Raw genomic sequence first — 23,677 nt, 5'->3', positions numbered from 1 at the left:
TTAGCTTTGTTGCTCTTCTTTGTATTTTTTCCAACTCCAGTTCATCCTTTCTATGAACTGGAGCCCAGAACTGAACTGCATATTCTAGATGAGGCCTCACTAATGCTTTGTAAAGTGGTAATATTACATCCCTGTCCCGCGAGTCCAGGCCTCTTTTAATACAAGACAATATCTTGCTGGCCTTTGAAGCAGCTGATTGACACTGCATGCTGTTATTTAGTTCATGATTTACAAGTACACCCAGATCCTTCTCAACAAGTGAATCCGCCAGTGTAGCTCCCCCTAGGACATATGATGCATGCAGGTTGTTGGTACCCAGATGCATAACTTTACATTTATCTACATTAAACTTCATCTGCCAAGTGGACGCCCAAACACTTAGTTTGTTTAAATCTGCCTGCAATTCACGATTCATGTGCTGACCAACTTTTTTGTATTTTCATATCATAACTCATAGTGGGCCCTGGTTTACATTTAGGTCTAATTTCAATAACTCAAGTTTTATATTTTTTAATTGTTTTATCTATGGCTTGTTTGATGTCTGTATTTCTCAGACTATATATAATGGGGTTGATGAATGGGCTAAATACAGTGTAGAGCAGGGATAGGATCTTTCTAATGGTCGATGATTCTCCTTTTGCTGGAAACATATAAACAGCAAATAAAGTCCAGTAAAATATGGAGACCACAGTGAGGTGGGAGCTGCAGGTGGAGAAGGCTTTCTGTCTACCTGTACCGGATGGAATCCTTAAGATGGCAAATAAAATATTAACATAAGATGAAATTATTATCAATGTTGGTATAAATACTAGTGGAATGCTAAGTAAAAACATTTCTAGTTGAACAATGAAGGTATCAGAACAATAAATTTCTTGTAAGGGAACAAAATCACAGTAAAAATGGTCGATAATATTTGGTCCACAAAATTTCAGACTTGACATTGTTAAATTGTCAATCAATACCATGGAGAAACCGATCAACCAACAGGTGGCAGCACATTTCCCACAATGTTCATGTGTCATGATAGAAGTGTAACGGAGGGGGTTACAGATGGCCACATATCGGTCATAAGACATCACTGTGAGGAGAAAACATTCAAATGCTTCAGGGGCACTGAAAAAATACAACTGAGCTATACAGCCAGCAAATGTAATGCCCCCTCCCCATTATTCAGTAGAAGGTGGAGCATGTTGGGGACAATGTCGGTGGTTAATAATATGTCACTGATAGACAGTTGTGAGACGAAGAAGTACATTGGAGTGTGGAGGTTCTTGCTGGTGGACACCAGGGTGATGATCAGGAGATTCCCACATATTGTCCCACAGAAGACAACAAGGAGAAGACAGAACAGGAAAATACGCAACCATTGACTACCCTGAAATCCTATGAGGAAAAATTCTGTAGCCGTCGTCAGATTGTTTCCCTGAATATTCAGAATAAAAGTAAAGAAAAAGTAAGAACACCTTAAAGAATGTGCTCTAAATTTGTGTGCAAAAAATATTCTACAGCATGAGGATAAAATCTGTTCAAATCTCATCCACTTGGCTGACACTGAAATCCATTGCAGATTTTCCATGCACAAATCCACATGGAAAATCTGCAGCATTTCCGTCTTGTGTGCCGGGTTCTAAATGCATAAGTCTAAGACGCAGAGATGTTTCTACAGCACCAGAACCTTATTCCTAAGGACTATTGGATAAATTAGCTCATAACAACCAATTATGTTTTTTTCTAGAATTTATCTTAACTATAATTGTTATTGTGGGGCCCATCAGTGATTTATGGAAATCTATATGAGATATAGGGTTAGAGAAAGCCATTGGGGAATGTGAATGGAGATTCATAGATAATGTTATTGAGGATTCCTCAGCTATCTTTTAACATTGCATCTTCTTGATTAAAGGCTATGTACAGCTTTGAGGGCATTTATTTGATATAAGTAGCTTAGTCAGTGTGATTAGTGTAACTTTGTAAATAGTCTCTATACAGAACAGCTGTATCATTTGCTTTTCACTGAATCTGTCAGTCCCGCGGACCTGACGGTTACAATGACGGCCACGCAGGATCCACCTGTAAATGATCCCATCCAAGTTATGAACTAGGTGTACATAGCCTTCAGGCCTCATTTACACGAGCGTAATATACGCGCGTGCGACGCGCGTGCTTTTCACGCGTGTCGTACGCACCTATATTACTCTATGGGGCAGTTTAGACGATGCGTGAATTTTGTGCAGCGTGAGTGCGTTGCGTAAAACTCACGACATGTTCTATAATCGTGCGTTTTTCACGCAACACGCACCCATTGAAGTCAATGGGTGCATGAAAACAACGCATGCCACACGGACGCTACTGCGTTGCATGCGCGAAAATCACGCAAGAGCTGTCAAAAGGATGAATGTAAACAGAAAAGCACCACGTGCTTTTCTGTTTACAAACATCCAAACGGAGTGTCAAATTAGAGATGAGCGCACCGAACTTCACCGGGTTCGGCCGAACTCGTTTTGACCGAAACCCGGCAAAAAATGTTCGGGTACGCGACGTCAGGAGACAGTCACTGCCCACGGTGCTGAAAGACTTAAACTGTTTCAGCACCATGGACAGTGACTTTCGATCGCCATATACATATACGTGTAAAAAAAAACAGAAGTTCGGACTTACCGATAAGTCCCGGCTCCTTCCTCCAGTCCGACCTCCCGGGATGACAATTCAGGCCAAGTGACAGCTGCAGCCAATCACAGGCCAAGCACAGGCTGCAGCCAATCACAGGCTGCAGCGGTCTCATGGACTGCCGCGTCATCCTGGGAGGTGGGGCCGGATGACAAGAGAGGGACGCGTCACAAAGGCAACGGCCGGGAGACCGGACTGGAGGAAGCAGGCAGATCCTGGTAAGTTTGAACGTCTTTTTTTATTCACAGGTTGCTGTATATTGTGATCGGCATTCACTGTCGAGGGTGCTGAAAGAGTTACTGCCGATCAGTTAGCTCTTTCAGCACCTTGGACAGTGACGGGTGTCGACTAGCCTCATCTCTATGATGGCGGCTGCGCGAAAATCACGCAGCCGCGCATCATACACGGATGACACACGCAGCTGTCAAATGCCTTTTGCGCGCGCAAAACGCAGCGTTTTTTTGCGTGCGCAAAACGCACACGCTCGTGTAAATCAGGCCTTAAGATAAGTGTGGACTACCTAAGAAGCTCATCTGTCTGTACTTACATTGGGGGTTTCCATGTTCTTGTGGAAATATTGTCCTAGTGATGAACATGTAATCACTTTCCGACATTACTCTCAAACTCTCAATCCTGTTCTCAGAAAAGTTCCAGAATGCCGGAGGTTAAACACAATCCCTCAGAATACAAGAGCGCACACATGAATAGTTCGTATGACATAAGCCACGCAGTGACTACCAGTATATATTCACCACACCAGGGCGAGAAACTGTGAGAAGTAACTCTATGGAGATTGTTTTGTCATTAGCTTCCTCGTCTCTTGGGTTTCCGGCTTCCTCGTCTCTTGGGTTTCCGGCTTCCTCGTCTCTCGGGTTTCCGGCTTCCTCATCTCTTGGGTTCCGGCTTCCTCATCTCTTGGGTTCCGGTCCATTGAGGGGTAGTTACATTACATTATTATTGGTAATTTATTATTTACCAAGAAGATCACAAAATGTAAAAGAAAAGAAATAAAAGATATAGAGAAATAATGATCAATAATGATGTGCCGCCAAGTAGTAGAACATATTGTAATTTTAGTGAAGTATTCACCATATTTATCATCACGGCACATAGTAATTGATCAGTAACATGCATACATATATACAAGCATGCACATATATACATGCAAACATACACACATATATACATACATACATACATGCAAACTATCATACATACATGCATACACACACACATGAAAACATACATACATACAAACATGCAAAGATACATACATATATACAAGCATGCACAAATATACATGCAAACATAATTACATACATGCACATATATATATATATATATATAAACATACATGCAAAAATAAAAACATGCAAACATACATACATACATGACAACATACATACATACATACATACATACATGCAAATATATACATGCAAATATACATACAAACATGCACATATATACATACATGCCAACATACATGCAAACATACATGCAGATATATACATACATACATGACAACATACATAAATGACAACATACATAAATGCAAACATACATGCACATATATACATACATACATGTAAATATACATTCATGCAAACATACATAAATGCAAACATACATACATACATGCAAATATATACATGCAAATATACATGCACATATATACATACATGCAAACATACATGCACATATATACATACATACCTGACAACATACATACATGACAACATACATACATACATACATGCAAACATACATACATAAAATGCAAACATACATACATACAAACATACATTCATGCAAACATACATACATGCAAATATATACATGCAAATATACATGCACATATATACATGCATGCCAACATACATACATACATACATACATGCAATCATACATACATACATGCAAATATATACATGCAAATATACATGCACATATATACATACATACCTGACAACATACATACATGACAACATACATACATACATGCAAACATACATACATACATGCAAACATACATAAAATGCAAACATACATACATACACACATACATTCATGCAAACATACAAACATGCAAATATATACATGCAAATATACATGCATATATATACATACATGCCAACATACATACTTACATACATGCAAACATACACACATACAAACATACATACATGCAAATATATACATGCAAATATACATACAAACATGCACATATATACATACATGCCAACATACATGCAAACATACATGCACATATATACATACATACATGACAACATACGTACATACATGCATACATACATACATGACAACATACATACATGCAAACATACATTCATGCAAACATACATTCATGCAAACATACATACATGCAAACATACATTCATGCAAACATACATTCATGCAAATATACATACACACATGCACATATATACATACATGCCAACATACATGCAAACATACATGCACATATATACATACATACGTACGTTTGTACGTACGTACGTACGTACGTACGTACGTACATACATACATACATACATACATGACAACATACATACATGCCCAAAAAAATAAATAATACGTGCATACTTACTTTCCTCCAGTCCGGCCTCCTGCGATGACGTTTCATCCATGTCGCCGCTGCAGCCTGTGATTGGCTGCAGAGGCGGTCACGTGGGATGAAGCGTCATCCTGACGTAAGTGACCGCCACTACAGCCTGTGATTGGCTGCAGCGGTGAAAGGGATGAAACGTCATCGCTGGAGGCCGGACAGGAGGAAAGTAAGTATGAACGTATTATTTTTTTATTACATTTAAATTGTATTTTCCGCGCGCCGAGCATGTACTGTCAAGGTTGCTGAAAGAGTTAGTGCAGCCCATTAACTCTATCAGCACCCCGGACAGTAGCATGCTCGGCGCACGGAAGTGACAGGTTTGGTCAGAACTAGTTCGGTCCGAATCAAACTTTTTTGTGAAATTCGGCGAACTATCCGAACCAAACTTTTGATAAGTTCGCTCATCTCTAGTCCTGTATGTGACATCATTTACTTTCACTTTCATCTTCTCTGGAATTTCCTTTCTTCTCCGTCATTTAGGATCTTATAAGAAGAGAATGTGTCTGGACCTGAAAGAGAAGGTGGGAATTATTAAACATCACCAAGGCAAAGGAAAATAATAAAACTTCTGGGACTCTTACCGTCTGGGGTCATGTATGAAAACTGTGATCAGGGGGTAACTGAATACATAAAACCTGAGACCTGTTTATAGAAAATGCTGCATGAAGAATATGACAAATCCAGATCCACTAATTTGATTACACATCTCAGCCATTACCACCTACCGACTCCATACATGACTGCCATGATCACCTGATACCTCCCCACACGTAATTCTCTGTTCACAACCTGTCCTCTCCATACATCTCTGCTCTAATCTCCTGTCCACAACCTGTCCTCTCCATACAACTCTGCTCTAATCTCCTGTACACAACCTGTCCACTCCATACATCTCTACCCTAATCTCCTGTCCACAACCTGTCCTCTCTATACATCTCTGCCCTAATCTCCTGTCCACAACCTGTCCTCTCTATACATCTCTGCCCTAATCTCCTGTCTACAACCTGTCCTCTCTATACATCTCTGCCCTAATCTCCTGTCCACAACCTGTCCTCTCCATACATCTATGCCCTAATCTCCTGTCCACAACCTGTCCTCTCTATACATCTCTGCCCTAATCTCCTGATACCTTCCCTACATATTATCTCCAGTCCACAGCCTGTCCCCTCCATACATCTCTTCCCTAATCTCCTGTCCACAACCTGTCCTCTCCATACATCTCTGCCCTAATCTCCTGTCCACAACCTGTCCTCTCCATACATCTCTGCCCTAATCTCCTGTCCACAACCTGTCCTCTCCATACATCTCTGCCCTAATCTCCTGTCCACAACCTGTCCTCTCCATACATCTCTGCCCTAATCTCCTGTCCACAACCTGTCCTCTCCATACATCTCTGCCCTAATCTCCTGTCCACAACCTGTCCTCTCCATACATCTATGCCCTAATCTCCTGTCCACAACCTGTCCTCTCCATACATCTCTGCCCTAATCTCCTGTCCACAACCTGTCCTCTCCATACATCTCTGCCCTAATCTCCTGTCCACAACCTGTCCTCTCCATACATTTCTGCCCTAATCTCCTGTCCACAACCTGTCCTCTCCATACATCTCTGCCCTAATCTCCTGTCCACAACCTGTCCTCTCCATACATCTCTGCCCTAATCTCCTGTCCACAAACTGTCCTCTCCATACATCTCTAACCTAATCTCCTGATACCATCCCTACATATAATCTCCTGTCCACAACTTGTCCCCTCCATACATCTCTGACCTAATCTCCTGATACCTTCCCTACATATAATCTCCTGTCCACAACTTGTCCCCTCCATACATCTCTGACCTAATCACATGATACCTTCCCTCATGCAATCTTCAGTCCACAACCTGTCCGCTTCTTGTATTTCTGCCCAAATATTCCAATACCTGCCCACACGTAATATCCAGTAATCAACCTATCCAACCAATAAATCTGTACTCTAATGTCCTGATACCTACCCACACGTAATTTCCATTCCACAACCTGTCCTCTCATACATTTCTGCCCAAATCTTCTGATATTTGCCCACACATAATCTCCAGTCAACAGCCTATCCACATACATCTCTACTCTAATCTTCTGATACCTAACCACACGTGATCTCCATTCCACACCCAGTCACCTTTATACATCTATGTCCTGATCTCCTAATACATCCCCACATGTATGCTCCAGTCCACAAACTGTCTCCTCCATACATCTGTACCTTAATCTCCTGATATCTCCTCACAATTAATCTCCATTCCACAATTTGTCCCCTTATACATCTATGTCCTAATATCATGATACCTACCCATGTGTAATCTCCAGTCCACAACCTGTCCCCTTTATACATATATGTTCTTATCTCCTGATACCTACCCATGTGTAATCGCCCGTACAAACCCCCCCCCCATACAGATGTAGCCATCTTTATCTCCACTCCGATAACTTGCTGGAGCATAGTATCACAGAACAAAAGCCATTGAAAAGTCATTGATAAAGTCAAGATAAAGGATCTTGCCACTGTGTATTTAATGCAGTAAAAGTCAAGATAGAGATGGCTACATATGTACATCTCTACCCTAACCTCCAGATACCTACCCACATGTAGTCGCCAGTCCATTACCCGTCTCCTCCATACATTTCTGCTCAAATCTTCCTATACCTGCTTACACATAATCTCCAGTCCACAACCTATCCCCCATATAACTCTGCTCTAATCTCCTGATACCTACCCACACGTAATCTCTGATCCAAAACCTATCCCCTCCATACATCCCTGCCCTAATCTCCTGATACCTACCCACAAGTAATCTCTGATCAAAAACCTATCCCCTCCATACATCACTGCACTAATCTCTTGATACCTCCCTTATGTAATCTCCAGTCAACAACCTGTCCCCTTCAAAAATCTCTGCTCTAATCTCCTGATACCTACCCGCACGTAATCTTGAGTCCACAATCTATCCTTCCCATACATCTCTGCACTAATCTCCTGATACCTACCCACACGTAATCTCCAGTCCACAACCGGTCCTTCCCATACATAGTTACATAGTTACATAGTTAGTACGGCTGAAAAAAGACACATGTCCATCAAGTTCAACCAAGGGAAGGGAAAAGGGAAGGAAAAATTTCTACACATAGGAGCTAATATTTTTTTGTTCTAGGAAATTATCTAACCCTTTTTTAAAGCCATCTACTGTCCCTGCTGTGACGGCTCCTGCGGTAGGCTATTCCATAGATTCACAGTTCTCACAGTAAAGAAGCCTTGTCGCCTCTGCAGCTTGAACCTTTTTTTCTCCAGACGGAGGGAGTGCCCCCTTGTTTTTTGAGGGGGTTTTACAAGGAACAGGATTTCACCATATTTTTTGTGTGCCATTAATATATTTATATAAGTTAATCATGTCCCCCCTTAGTCGTCTTTTTTCAAGGCTAAATAGGTTTAATTCTTTCAATCTTTCCTCATAACTTAAATTCTCCATGCCCCTAATTAGCTTCGTTGCTCTTCTTTGTATTTTTTCCAACTCCAGGGCATCCTTTCTATGAACTGGAGCCCAGAACTGAACTGCATATTCTAGATGAGGCCTCACTAATGCTTTGTAAAGTGGTAATATTACATCCCTGTCCCGCGAGTCCAGGCCTCTTTTAATACACGACAATATCCTGCTGGCCTTTGAAGCAGCTGATTGACATTGCATGCTGTTATTGAGTTTATGATTTACAAGTACACCCAGATCCTTCTCAACAAGTGAATCCGCCAGTGTAGCGCCCCCTAGGACATATGATGCATGCAGGTTGTTGGTACCCAGATGCATAACTTTACATTTATCTACATTAAACTTCATCTGCCAAGTGGACGCCCAAACACTTAGTTTGTTTAAATCTGCCTGCAATTCACGAACATCTTCCATAGACTGAACTATATTACATAGCTTGGTGTCATCTGCAAAAATATAAATAGTGCTATTAATCCCATCCTCTATATCATTAATAAATAAGTTGAATAATAGTGGTCCCAGCACTGAACCATTGGGTACACCACTTATTACCGGTGACCATTCAGAGAAGGAATCATTGACCACAACTCTCTGGATACGGTCCTTGAGCCAATTCTCAATCCAATTACAAACTATATTTTCTAAACCTATAGTCCTTAATTTACCCATTAGATGTCTATGAGGGACAGTGTCAAATGCCTTAGCAAAGTCCAAAAACACTATATCCACAGCGGCCCCTCTGTCTAGGCTTCTGCTTACCTCTTCATAAAAACAGATTAGGTTAGTTTGACAACTTCTGTCCTTAGTAAAACCGTGCTGGCTGTCACTTATAATGCTATTTATTGTCACATAATCCTGTATATAGTCCCTCAATAGCCCCTCAAACATTTTCCCCACGATGGATGTTAAGCTTACTGGTCTATAATTACCCGGGGAAGACCTAGAGCCCTTTTTGAAAATCGGCACCACATTTGCGCTGCGCCAGTCCCTTGGCACTATACCAGTCACTAGAGATTCTCTGAATATTATGAAAAGGGGGACAGAAATAACTGAACTAAGCTCTTTAAGAATTCTAGGGTGTAACCCATCTGGTCCCGGGGCCTTGTGCACATTTATTTTATTTAATTTAGCTTGGACCATATCTACATTCATCCAATTCAGTAGATCAACTGATATATTAACAGCACTGGCACCGGCTACATCAGCTGCTCTTTCTTCTGTTGTATATACAAAGCGGAAGAACCCATTTAGTAACTCTGCCTTCTCTTGATCCCCTGTGATCAACTCTCCATTACCATTATCTAGGGGTCCTACATGTTCAGACCTTGGCTTTTTTGCATTTATATGCTTGAAGAATTTTTTAGGATTTGTTTTACTATCCTTGGCCACCTGCCTTTCATTTTGTATTTTTGCTAATTTTATTACTTTTTTACAGATTTTATTAAGCTCTTTATATTTTACAAAGGCTGCAGATGTACCCTCATATTTGTATTTTTTAAATGCCCTTTTTTTGTCATGTATTGCCCCTTTCACAGAAGGTGTAAGCCATGTGGGGTTTAATTTGAGTCGTTTATACTTGTTACCTATAGGAATAAATTTTGCACTATAATAACTCAAAGTAGATTTGAAAATCTCCCATTTATCATTTGTCCCATTATTTGACATTAGTTCTTCCCAGTCTATATCCTTAATTGCAGCCCTCATCCTGGGGAAATTGGCTTTCTTAAAATTAAATGTTTTTGCCCTCCCAGCCTGCGTTTGTTTTTTACAGTATAGGTAAAATGTAACTATATTATGATCACTGTTACCGAGGTTTTCACGAACATTGACATTCCCAACAAGCTCTGCATTATTAGAAATGACCAGATCCAACAGAGCTTCACCTCTAGTCGGGTCTTCCACAAACTGGCCCATAAAATTTTCCTGCAACAGGTTGAGGAAATGTCTCCCCTTTGCAGTTGAAGCTGAACCATGACACCAATTAATATCCCGGAAATTAAAATCTCCCATTATCACTACTGTACCCGCCTGTGCAGCCCGCTCCATCTGTTTATATAGCTGACATTCCATCTCCTCAGTTATATTGGGGGGGTCTAAAGATTACACCAAAAGTAATTTTTTCAGTGTTTACCTCCCTTTCTAGTTCCACCCACAAGGTTTCAACCTCCTCACAGTATTCACCCACTATTGTCTCTTTCACACTCGCCTTCATATCATTTCTCACATACAGACATACACCACCACCTTCATATCACTTCTCACATACAGACATACACCACCGCCTTTCCTATTTGTCCTGTCTTTCCGAAAAAGTGTAAAACCCTGTAGATTTACAGCCCAGTCATGTGAAGAGTCCAGCCATGTTTCAGCAACACCAACTATATCTATATTTTCTTCCAGTATCAAGGCCTCCAGCTCCCCCATTTTGCTTGCTAGACTTCTGGCATTTGTGAACATACACTTTAACTTGCCTGTCAGTTTTTCACTTTTATTATCAGAAATGTGATTTGATATTAATTGACATCTCTGCACTAATCTCCTGATACCTTCCCTACATAAAATCTCCTGTCCACAACCTGTACCCTCCATACAGCTCTGCCCTAATCTCCTGATACCTTCCTTACATATAATCTCCTGTCCAAAACTTGTCCCCTCCATACATCTCTGACCTAATCACCTGATACCTTCCCTACATCTAATTTCCTGTCCACAACTTGTTCTCTCCATACATTTCTACCCTAATCTCCTGATACCTTCCCTACATATAATCTCCTGTCCACAATTTGTCCCCTCCATACATCTCTGCCCTAATCTCCTGATACCTTCCCTACATATAATCTCCTGTCCACAACTTGTCCCCTCCGTACATTTCGGCCTTAATCTCCTGATACCTTCCCTACATATAATTTCTTGTCCACAACTTGTCCCCTCCATACATCTCTGACCTAATCTCCTAAAACCTACCCACACATAATCTCCCGTCCACAACTTGTCCGCTCCATACATCTCTACCCTAATCTCCTGATACCTTCCCTACATAAAATCTCCTGTCCACAACCTATCCTCTCCATACAACTCTGCCCTAATCTCCTGATACCTTCCCTACATATTATCTCCAGTCCACAGCCTGTCCCCTCCATACATCTCTGCTTTAATCTCTTTATACCTTCCCTACATATAATCTCCAGTCCACAGCCTGTCCCCCATTCATCACTGCTCTAATCTCTTTATACCTTTCCTACATATAATCTCCAGTCCACAGCCTGTCCCCCCATACATCTCTTCTCTAATCTCCTACTACGTACGGTACCCACATCTAATCTCTATTTTATAACCTGTCCCCTCTATACATCTCTGCTGTAATCTCCTGATACCTCATCACATGCAATCTTCAGTTCACAACCTGTCCCCTTCATGTATTTCTGCCCAAATGTACCAATACCTGCCCACACGTAATATCCAGTAATTGACCTATCCAACCAATAAATCTGTACTCTAATGTCCTGATACCTACCCACACGTAATTTCCATTCCACAACCTGTCCCCTCCATACATTTCTGCCCAAATCTTATGATATTTGCCCACACATAATCTCCAGTCAACAGCCTATCCACATACATCTCTACTCTAATCTCCTGATACCTAACCACACGTGATCTCCATTCCACACCCAGTCACCTTTATACATCTATGTCCTGATCTCCTAATACATCCCCACATGTATGCTCCAGTCCACAAACTGTCTCCTCCATACATCTGTACCCTAATTTCCTGATACCCACCCACATGTAATCTCCATTCCACAACTTGTCCCCTTATACATCTATGTCCTAATCTCCTGATACCTATCCATGTGTAATCTCCAATCCACAACCTGTCCCCTTTATACATATATGTCCTTATCTCCTGATACCTACCCATATGTAATCGCCCGTACAACCCCCCCCCCATACAGATGTAGCCATCTTAATCTCAACTCCCCGATGCTGGAGCATAATATCACAGAACAAAAGCCATTGAAAAGTCATTGATAAAGTCAAGATAAAGGATCTTGCCACTGTGTATTTAATGCATTAAAAGTCAAGATAGAGATGGCTACATCTGTACATCTCTACCCTAACCTCCCGATACCTACCCACATGTAGTCGCCAGTCCATTACCCGTCTCCTCCATACATTTCTGCTCAAATCTTCCTATACCTGCTTACACATAATCTCCAGTCCACAAGTTATCCCACATATAACTCTGCTCTAATCTCCTGATACCTACCCACACGTAATCTCTGATCCAAAACCTATCCCCTCCATACATCCCTGCCCTAATCTCATGATACCTCCCTTAAGTAATCTCCAGTCAACAACCTGTCCCCTTCAAACATCTCTGCTCTAATCTCCTGATACCTACCCACACATAATCTCCAGTCCACAACTGGTCCTTCCCGTACATCTCTGCACTAATCTCCTGATACCTACCCACACATAATCTTCAGTCCACAACTGGTCCTTCCCGTACATCTCTGCACTAATCTCCTGATACCTACCCACACATAATCTCCAGTCCACAACTGGTCCTTCCCATACATCTCTGCACTAATCTCCTGATACCTACCCACATATAATCTCCAGTCCACAACCGGTCCTTCCCGTACATCCCTGCACTAATCTCCTGATACCTACCCACACATAATCTCCAGTCCACAACTGGTCCTTCCCATACATCTCTGCACTAATCTTCTAATACCTACCCACAAGTAATCTCCAGTCCACAACCGGTCCTTCCCGTACATCTCTGCACTAATCTCCTGATACCTACCCACACATAATCTTCAGTCCACAACTGGTCCTTCCCGTACATCTCTGCTCTAATCTCCTGATACATACCCACACATAATCTCCAGTCCACAACTGGTCCTTCCCGTACGTCTCTGCACTAATCTCCTGATACCTACCCACACGTTATCTCCAGTCCACAACCGGTCCTTCCCGTACATCTCTGCACTAATCTCCTGATACCTACCCACACGTTATCTCCAGTCCACAACCGGTCCTTCCCGTACATCTCTGCACTAATCTCCTGATACCTACCCACATGTAATCTCCAGTCCACAACCGGTCCTTCCCGTACATCTCTGCACTAATCTCCTGATACCTACCCACACGTAATCTCCAGTCCACAACCGGTCCTTCCCGTACATCTCTGCACTAATCTCCTGATACCTACCCACACGTTATCTCCAGTCCACAACCGGTCCTTCCCGTACATCTCTGCACTAATCTCCTGATACCTACCCACACGTTATCTCCAGTCCACAACCGGTCCTTGCCGTACATCTCTGCACTAATCTCCTGATACCTACCCACATGTAATCTCCAGTCCACAACCGGTCCTTCCCGTACATCTCTGCACTAATCTCCTGATACCTACCCACATGTAATCTCCAGTCCACAACCGGTCCTTCCCGTACATCTCTGCACTAATCTCCTGATACCTACCCACACATAATCTTCAGTCCACAACTGGTCCTTCCCGTACATCTCTGCTCTAATCTCCTGATACCTACCCACACATAATCTCCAGTCCACAACTGGTCCTTCCCGTACATCTCTGCACTAATCTCCTGATACCTACCCACACGTTATCTCCAGTCCACAACCGGTCCTTCCCGTACATCTCTGCACTAATCTCCTGATACCTACCCACATGTAATCTCCAGTCCACAACCGGTCCTTCCCGTACATCTCTGCACTAATCTCCTGATACCTACCCACACGTTATCTCCAGTCCACAACCGGTCCTTCCCGTACATCTCTGCACTAATCTCCTGATACCTACCCACACGTTATCTCCAGTCCACAACCGGTCCTTCCCGTACATCTCTGCACTAATCTCCTGATACCTACCCACATGTAATCTCCAGTCCACAACCGGTCCTTCCCGTACATCTCTGCACTAATCTCCTGATACCTACCCACACGTTATCTCCAGTCCACAACCGGTCCTTCCCGTACATCTCTGCACTAATCTCCTGATACCTACCCACACGTTATCTCCAGTCCACAACCGGTCCTTCCCGTACATCTCTGCACTAATCTCCTGATACCTACCCACACGTTATCTCCAGTCCACAACCGGTCCTTCCCGTACATCTTTGCACTAATCTCCTGATACCTACCCACATGTAATCTCCAGTCCACAACCGGTCCTTCCCGTACATCTCTGCACTAATCTCCTGATACCTACCCACATGTTACATAGTTACATAGTTACATAGTTAGTACGGCTGAAAAAAGACACATGTCCATCAAGTTCAACCAAGGGAAGGGAAAAGGGAAGGAAAAATTTCTACACATAGGAGCTAATATTTTTTTGTTCTAGGAAATTATCTAACCCTTTTTTAAAGCCATCTACTGTCCCTGCTGTGACCAGCTCCTGCGGTAGGCTATTCCATAAATTCACAGTTCTCACTGTAAAGAAGCCTTGTCGCCTCTGCAGCTTGAACCTTTTTTTCTCCAGACGGAGGGAGTGCCCCCTTGTTTTTTGAGGGGGTTTTACAAGGAACAGGATTTCACCATATTTTTTGTATGTGCCATTAATATATTTATATAAGTTAATCATGTCCCCCCTTAGTCGTCTTTTTTCAAGGCTAAATAGGTTTAATTCTTTCAATCTTTCCTCATAACTTAAATTCTCCATGCCCCTTATTAGCTTCGTTGCTCTTCTTTGTATTTTTTCCAACTCCAGGGCATCCTTTCTATGAACTGGAGCCCAGAACTGAACTGCATATTCTAGATGAGGCCTCACTAATGCTTTGTAAAGTGGCATTATTACATCCCTGTCCCGCGAGTCCATGCCTCTTTTAATACACGACAATATCCTGCTGGCCTTTGAAGCAGCTGATTGACACTGCATGCTGTTATTGAGTTTATGATTTACAAGTACACCCAGATCCTTCTCAACAAGTGAATCCGCCAGTGTAGCGCCCCCTAGGACATATGATGCATGCAGGTTGTTGGTACCAAGATGCATAACTTTACATTTATCTACATTAAACTTCATTTGCCAAGTGGACGCCCAAACACTTAGTTTGTTTAAATCTGCCTGTAATTCATGAACATCTTCCATAGTCTGAACTATATTACATAGCTTGGTGTCATCTGCAAAAATAGAAATAGTGCTATTAATCCCTTCCTCTATATCATTAATAAATAAGTTGAATAATAGTGGTCCCAGCACTGAACCCTGGGGTACACCACTTATAACCGGGGACCATTCAGAGAAGGAATCATTGACCACAACCCTCTGGATACGGTCCTTGAGCCAATTCTCAATCCAATTACAAACTATATTTTCTAAACCTATAGTCCTTAATTTACCCATTAGGCGTCTATGGGGGACAGTGTCAAATGCCTTTGCAAAGTCCAAAAACACTAAATCCACAGCGGCCCCTCTGTCTAGACTTCTGCTCACCTCTTCATAAAAACAGATTAGGTTAGTTTGACAACTTCTGTCCTTAGTAAAACCGTGCTGGCTGTCACTTATAATGCTATTTATTGTCACATAATCCTGTATATAGTCCCTCAATAGCCCCTCAAACATTTTCCCCACGATGGATGTTAAGCTTACTGGTCTATAATTACCCGGGGAAGACCTAGAGCCCTTTTTGAAAATAGGCACCACATTTGCCCTGCGCCAGTCCCTTGGCACTATACCTGTCACTAGAGATTCTCTGAATATTATGAAAAGGGGGACAGAAATAACTGAACTAAGCTCTTTAAGAATTCTAGGGTGTAACCCATCTGGTCCCGGAGCCTTGTGCACATTTATTTTATTTAATTTAGCTTGGACCATCTCTACATTCATCCAATTCAGTATATCAACTGATATATTAACAGCACTGGCACCGGCTACATCAGCTGCTCTTTCTTCTGTTGTATATACAGAGCTAAAGAACCCATTTAGTAACTCTGCCTTCTCTTGATCCCCTGTGATCAACTCCCCATTACCATTATCTAGGGGTCCTACATGTTCAGACCTTGGCTTTTTTGCATTTATATGCTTGAAGAATTTTTTAGGATTTGTTTTACTATCCTTGGCCACCTGCCTTTCATTTTGTATTTTTGCTAATTTTATTACATTTTTACAGATTTTATTAAGCTCTTTATATTTTACAAAGGCTACAGCTGTACCCTCAGATTTGTATTTTTTAAATGCCCTTTTTTTGTCATGTATTGCCCCTTTCACAGAAGGTGTAAGCCATGTGGGGTTTAATTTGAGTCGTTTATACTTATTACCTGTAGGAATAAATTTTGCACTATAATAACTCAAAGTAGATTTGAAAATCTCCCATTTATCATTTGTTCCATTATTTGACATTAGTTCTTCCCAGTCTATATCCTGAATTGCAGCCCTCATCCTGGGGAAATTGGCTTTCTTAAAATTAAATGTTTTTGCCCTCCCAGCCTGCGTTTGTTTTTTACAGTATAGGTAAAATGTAACTATATTGTGATCACTGTTACCGAGGTTTTCACGAACATTGACATTCCCAACAAGATCTGCATTATTAGAAATGACCAGATCCAACAGAGCTTCACCTCTAGTCGGGTCTTCCACAAACTGGCCCATAAAATTTTCCTGCAACAGGTTGAGGAAATGTCTCCCCTTTGCAGTTGAAGCCGAACCATGACACCAATTAATATCCCGGAAATTAAAATCTCCCATTATCACTACAGTACCCGCCTGTGCAGCCCGCTCCATCTGTTTATATATCTGACCTTCCATCTCCTCAGTTATATTGGGGGGTCTATAGATTACACCAAAAGTAATTTTTTCAGTGTTTACCTCCCTTTCTAGTTCCACCCACAAGGTTTCAACCTCCTCACAGTATTCACCCACTATTGTCTCTTTCACACTCGCCTTCATATCACTTCTCACATACAGACATACACCACCACCTTTCCTATTTGTCCTGTCTTTACGAAAAAGTGTAAAACCCTGTAGATTTACAGCCCAGTCATGTGAAGAGTCCAGCCATGTTTCAGCAACACCAACTATATCTATATTTTCTTCCAGTATTAAGGCCTCCAGCTCCCCCATTTTGCTTGCTAGACTTCTGGCATTTGTGAACATACACTTTAACTTGCCTGTCAGTTTTTCACTTTTATTATCAGAAATGTGATTTGACATTAATCGGTCCTTTTTATTTACACTGATGTTTTGTAACGAAAGGATCTCCTTATCTTGTTGTCTAGTCCTCTCCCCACATTCTGTTTCTCCCCCCACCAATATAGTCTGACCCCTCTCTAACCTGGCTACCCCTTTTTTTTCTACATTGACCTCCCTCCTCAGCCCTAGTTTAAATACTCCGCCACCCCAGCTAGAATTCTCTCCCCCAGCACAGCGGACCCCCTTCCATTTAGGTGCAAATCATCTGCAGAATACAGTTTGTACCCCAATGAAAAGTCAGCCCAGTGCTCTAGGAACCCAAATCCTTCTCCTCTACACCAAGACTTCAGCCATGCATTTAACTCCCTAAGCTCCCGCTGTCTTTCCTGTGATGCGCATGGCACAGGCAGTATTCCTGAGAATACAACCTTGGAGGTCCTTCCCTTCAGCTTGTAGCCTAGTTCTTTAAAATTATTCTTAAGGCTCCTCCACCTACCATTTATTCTGTCGTTGGTACCGACATGGACCACGACAGCTGGATCATCACCAGCCCCTCCCAGCAATTTGTCCACCCGTTCCACCACATGCCGAACCCTGGCACCAGGGAGACAGCAAACCATTCGGTTGAGGCGGTCTTGGCGACAAATTATTCTATCCGTCTTCCTGATTATAGAATCCCCTACAACTATCAATTGTCTTGGCTTGCCTGCATTACCATCCCGCCGACTACTAGCTGGGCTGTTCTCCCGGCTGTTAGGGAGATCAGTATCCACTAGGGCTGCCTTTTCTGAGACTGACACCCTCGCATCATCACCCAACCTGGCAATTTTGCTTGGAATGCCAGAAACCGGATCGGCCTTCCTTGTCTTTGACCCCTTTCTACTGCCCCTAACTACATTAACCCAGCTACTTACCTGATCCTGCTCACCCATGTCTTCACCCTCCAGTTCTAACCCACTAACTGCATGCTCTGTGAGCAGCAAGCTCCGCTCAAAATTGTCTATCCTCCTCAGTGTTGCATTCTGCTCCTCCAGATCTCTAATACGAGCTTCCAGGTGAACAACATGCTCACATCTGCCACAGAGATATTCACCCTGGAACCCCGGCTCCAGTCGTGTATACATATGACAAACTGTGCACTGAAGAAAACCTCCAATCTTGCTATCCATTATCCAAGTTACACCAAAACAGCGAACAATTGTCAAAGAAAAAGAAGAGTACTTACTGGGGCTTCAACTCCTCTTTTCAACTCCGGTTTTAGAACTCCACTTAGTTCACAAGCCACTTAAACCACCAAGCTCAGAAAGAGCAAGCTCAAAATGAGGTCTGATGACTAATTTATACCACCTGTGTCCAGTTAACCCCTTCCCCCTCGTCAACTGCTCAGCTGGAACGAATCTGTGTCCAGTTAACCCCTTCCCCCTCGTCAACTGCTCAGCTGGAACGAATCTGCAAGGGAAAAAAAAATAAAAAATTACTAATTTTTTTTTAAAATTGTGTGAGTTTTTGCTATCTTCTATTTGCTGGCAATCAAAACAGATTCACAAACACAGAAATACAGCAACACAATACAGAAGTACAGCAATACAATCCGGTTTTAGAACTCCACTTAGTTCACAAGCCACTTAAACCACCAAGCTCAGAAAGAGCAAGCTCAAAATGAGGTCTGATGACTAATTTATACCACCTGTGTCCAGTTAACCCCTTCCCCCTCGTCAACTGCTCAGCTGGAACGAATCTGTGTCCAGTTAACCCCTTCCCCCTCGTCAACTGCTCAGCTGGAACGAATCTGTGTCCAGTTAACCCCTTCCCCCTCGTCAACTGCTCAGCTGGAACGAATCTGTGTCCAGTTAACCCCTTCCCCCTCGTCAACTGCTCAGCTGGAACGAATAGAAGTACAGCAATACAATCCGGTTTTAGAACTCCACTTAGTTCACAAGCCACTTAAACCACCAATCTCCAGTCCACAACCGGTCCTTCCCGTACATCTCTGCACTAATCTCCTGATACCTACCCACACATAATCTTCAGTCCACAACTGGTCCTTCCCGTACATCTCTGCTCTAATCTCCTGATACCTACCCACACATAATCTCCAGTCCACAACTGGTCCTTCCCGTACATCTCTGCACTAATCTCCTGATACCTACACACACGTTATCTCCAGTCCACAACCGGTCCTTCCCGTACATCTCTGCACTAATCTCCTGATACCTACCCACACGTAATCTCCAGTCCACAACCGGTCCTTCCCGTACATCTCTGCACTAATCTCCTGATACCTACCCACACATAATCTTCAGTCCACAACTGGTCCTTCCCGTACATCTCTGCTCTAATCTCCTGATACCTACCCACACATAATCTCCAGTCCACAACTGGTCCTTCCCGTACATCTCTGCACTAATCTCCTGATACCTACCCACACGTTATCTCCAGTCCACAACCGGTCCTTCCCGTACATCTCTGCACTAATCTCCTGATACCTACCCACACGTTATCTCCAGTCCACAACCGGTCCTTCCCGTACATCTCTGCACTAATCTCCTGATACCTACCCACATGTAATCTCCAGTCCACAACCGGTCCTTCCCGTACATCTCTGCACTAATCTCCTGATACCTACCCACACGTAATCTCCAGTCCACAACCGGTCCTTCCCGTACATCTCTGCACTAATCTCCTGATACCTACCCACACGTTATCTCCAGTCCACAACCGGTCCTTCCCGTACATCTCTGCACTAATCTCCTGATACCTACCCACATGTAATCTCCAGTCCACAACCGGTCCTTCCCGTACATCTCTGCACTAATCTCCTGATACCTACCCACACGTAATCTCCAGTCCACAACCGGTCCTTCCCGTACATCTCTGCACTAATCTCCTGATACCTACCCACACGTTATCTCCAGTCCACAACCGGTCCTTCCCGTACATCTCTGCACTAATCTCCTGATACCTACCCACACGTTATATCCAGTCCACAACCGGTCCTTCCCGTACATCTCTGCACTAATCTCCTGATACCTACCCACATGTAATCTCCAGTCCACAACCGGTCCTTCCCGTACATCTCTGCACTAATCTCCTGATACCTACCCACATGTAATCTCCAGTCCACAACCGGTCCTTCCCGTACATCTCTGCACTAATCTCCTGATACCTACCCACACGTTATCTCCAGTCCACAACCGGTCCTTCCCGTACATCTCTGCACTAATCTCCTGATACCTACCCACACGTTATCTCCAGTCCACAACCGGTCCTTCCCGTACATCTCTGCACTAATCTCCTGATACCTACCCACACGTTATCTCCAGTCCACAACCGGTCCTTCCTGTACATCTCTGCACTAATCTCCTGATACCTACCCACACGTTATCTCCAGTCCACAACCGGTCCTTCCCGTACATCTCTGCACTAATCTCCTGATACCTACCCACATGTAATCTCCAGTCCACAACCGGTCCTTCCCGTACATCTCTGCACTAATCTCCTGATACCTACCCACACGTAATCTCCAGTCCACAACCGGTCCTTCCCGTACATCTCTGCACTAATCTCCTGATACCTACCCACACGTTATCTCCAGTCCACAACCAGTCCTTCCCGTACATCTCTGCACTAATCTCCTGATACCTACCCACATGCAATCTCCAGTCCACAACCGGTCCTTCCCGTACATCCCTGCACTAATCTCCTGATACCTACCCACATGTAATCTCCACATAATTATTTCTTAGGGGCGTTATTAGCGGTATTCCAGCAGATGAAGCCTTCTCACTATATCATTATATAAATTTTACATATGGCCAGATATCTCCTAGTAATTGACTAATACTTCAGCACTTTTCCTTGTGTTTGTATTTGTATAAATACAGACTGTATAAACACTTATCTAAAAAATATAAAAACACACATAATCTGGAACATGTCTGCACAATAAAAGTGGCAACAAACTAAAACAGACTCCACCTGTCATAGTTTAGTAATATGTGCCCTATCTCTACATAGATATGGGCTGTGCTGTAGAATAGCATGCAGGTCACCCTGTGATTAGTAATTATTACTACATGAGTCATATATTGTTTTTTTAAAAGATCAATTACAATTTCAGCTCTTTTAGATTGTCATATAACACACACACACACACACACACACACACACACACACACACATTAAATTACCCCGTATAAGAATAAAAGATAAATTAAAAAAACTCATCAGTAAAATAAAATCAATAAAATAATTTAATTATGCCTTCACCTTTAAGATCAAGAACTAAATTCAGTAACTCAGATTTAGCACCTCCCACTGGGCGTGGCTCATTTAAAGAGGAAGTATCTCTGGAACGGAAGACAAGGAATGGTATATTATCAGCAGATGTTATACTGTACAGTATGAGATAATCTCCGGTACATCCAGTGCAGGTCTGTCCCCGGTCAGTGACTTGTCCTGGAGTCTCCTCTCGGATTCTCCTCTTTATGGTAAGTTCATTTACTATCACTTTCTTCTCCAGAGTCCGGATAAATAAGGTGGAGTAATAGGAATTCATACCAGGAGAACGAGTCTGGACCTGAGAGAGGAGGGGACTCCTACATATTGAAGCGCTCACCTCTGGGGTCATGTATGGAAACTGTGGTCAGGGGGTCACTAAATATATGAAATCTGAGACCAGCTTATAGGAAATGCTGCGCGAGGAATGTGACTAAACCGGATCTACAGGTGGTATTATGAGATTGTATGTGGAGAACAGATCAGGGGCCGGCGTAAACTTCTACCTTTTAAAAAAGAATTTTTATAAAAGTTACAAAAATAAAAGATGTTGTGGATTTTCTATCTTTTTGTTCTTGTGATTGCAGAGTCTTATGTCGTGTCTTCACCTTCTATGAGAAGTTGTGTTTTTGTTACATGTTTTCCTTTATTATAATTGTTCACGATATCGTCACGTTCTTTGTTAATTATTTTCTATTTTTGAGACGCTTTGTTTATTTTTGGACATATAAATGTCTGTCTAACAATTCATGCAGTCACTGTGTACTATAAATCTACGTGTATCTAACCATGATCCCGGCGGGGCCGCACTCCCTTTAGTGTCTCCTTTCCTGGAAGCAGATGTGCTGGAGATATTCTGTGTGCTGCAATAAAAACTCCAAACTCCAATATCTATTTACTTTTGTTACTTAACCCCTTCCCGCCGCAGACATTTTTCAGATTTTCACTTTTGTTTTTTCCTCCCCACCTTCCAAAAGCCATAACTTTTTTATTTTTCCGTCGATATTGCCGTAGAAGGGCCTTTTTTTTTGCTAGACGTGTTGTAGATTTTCAAGGCACCATTTATTTGACCATATAATGTATTATTATGTATAATATAATGTATTGGGAAAATGGAAAAAATATTTGTGGGGTGGAATAGGAAAAAAACAGCAATTCCTCAATTTTTTGGGGGGGGGTTTTGTTTTTACGGCGTTCAACGTGTGGTAAAAATAGCAAGTTAACTCTATTCTGCAGGTCATTATGATTACGGCGATACCAAATTTATATATTTTTTTATGTTTTACTACTTTTACAAGGAAAAAAATTATAAAATGGGTGTTTTGTGAGACGACTTTATTTTCCGTCGATTGAGCATTGTTAGGGCTTATTTATTGCAGGGCAAGCTGTAGCTTCTATTGGTACTATTTTGGGGTACATGA

The 23,677-nt window shown here is 42.4% G+C and overlaps 2 protein-coding genes across 3 annotated transcripts in view; one reads left to right on the top strand and one right to left on the bottom strand.

The window, feature by feature from the left end:
* Positions 1 to 494: 494 nt before the first annotated feature.
* On the bottom strand, positions 495 to 3,229 carry LOC142750772 (olfactory receptor 6N1-like). Its single transcript, XM_075859749.1, is given in 3 exon segments — positions 495 to 1,157; positions 1,160 to 1,423; positions 3,215 to 3,229. Coding segments are annotated over 3 exon segments (942 nt in total).
* A 19,100-nt stretch (positions 3,230 to 22,329) lies between these two features.
* The window catches only part of LOC142750296 (NACHT, LRR and PYD domains-containing protein 1-like), a 50,339-nt gene continuing 48,991 nt past the window's right edge, over positions 22,330 to 23,677 (top strand). For both annotated transcript variants that reach the window (XM_075859289.1, XM_075859288.1), the window contains exon 1: positions 22,330 to 22,468. The gene's annotated coding sequence lies outside the window, so the exon portion shown is untranslated. The remainder of the gene's footprint in view (positions 22,469 to 23,677) is intronic.

This window comes from Rhinoderma darwinii, chromosome 3 (assembly GCF_050947455.1).
Source record: "Rhinoderma darwinii isolate aRhiDar2 chromosome 3, aRhiDar2.hap1, whole genome shotgun sequence".
Lineage (NCBI taxonomy): Eukaryota > Metazoa > Chordata > Amphibia > Anura > Rhinodermatidae > Rhinoderma > Rhinoderma darwinii.
The sequence above is the reverse complement of the archived record's forward strand: the minus strand, read 5'-3'. Positions and strand labels throughout refer to the sequence as shown.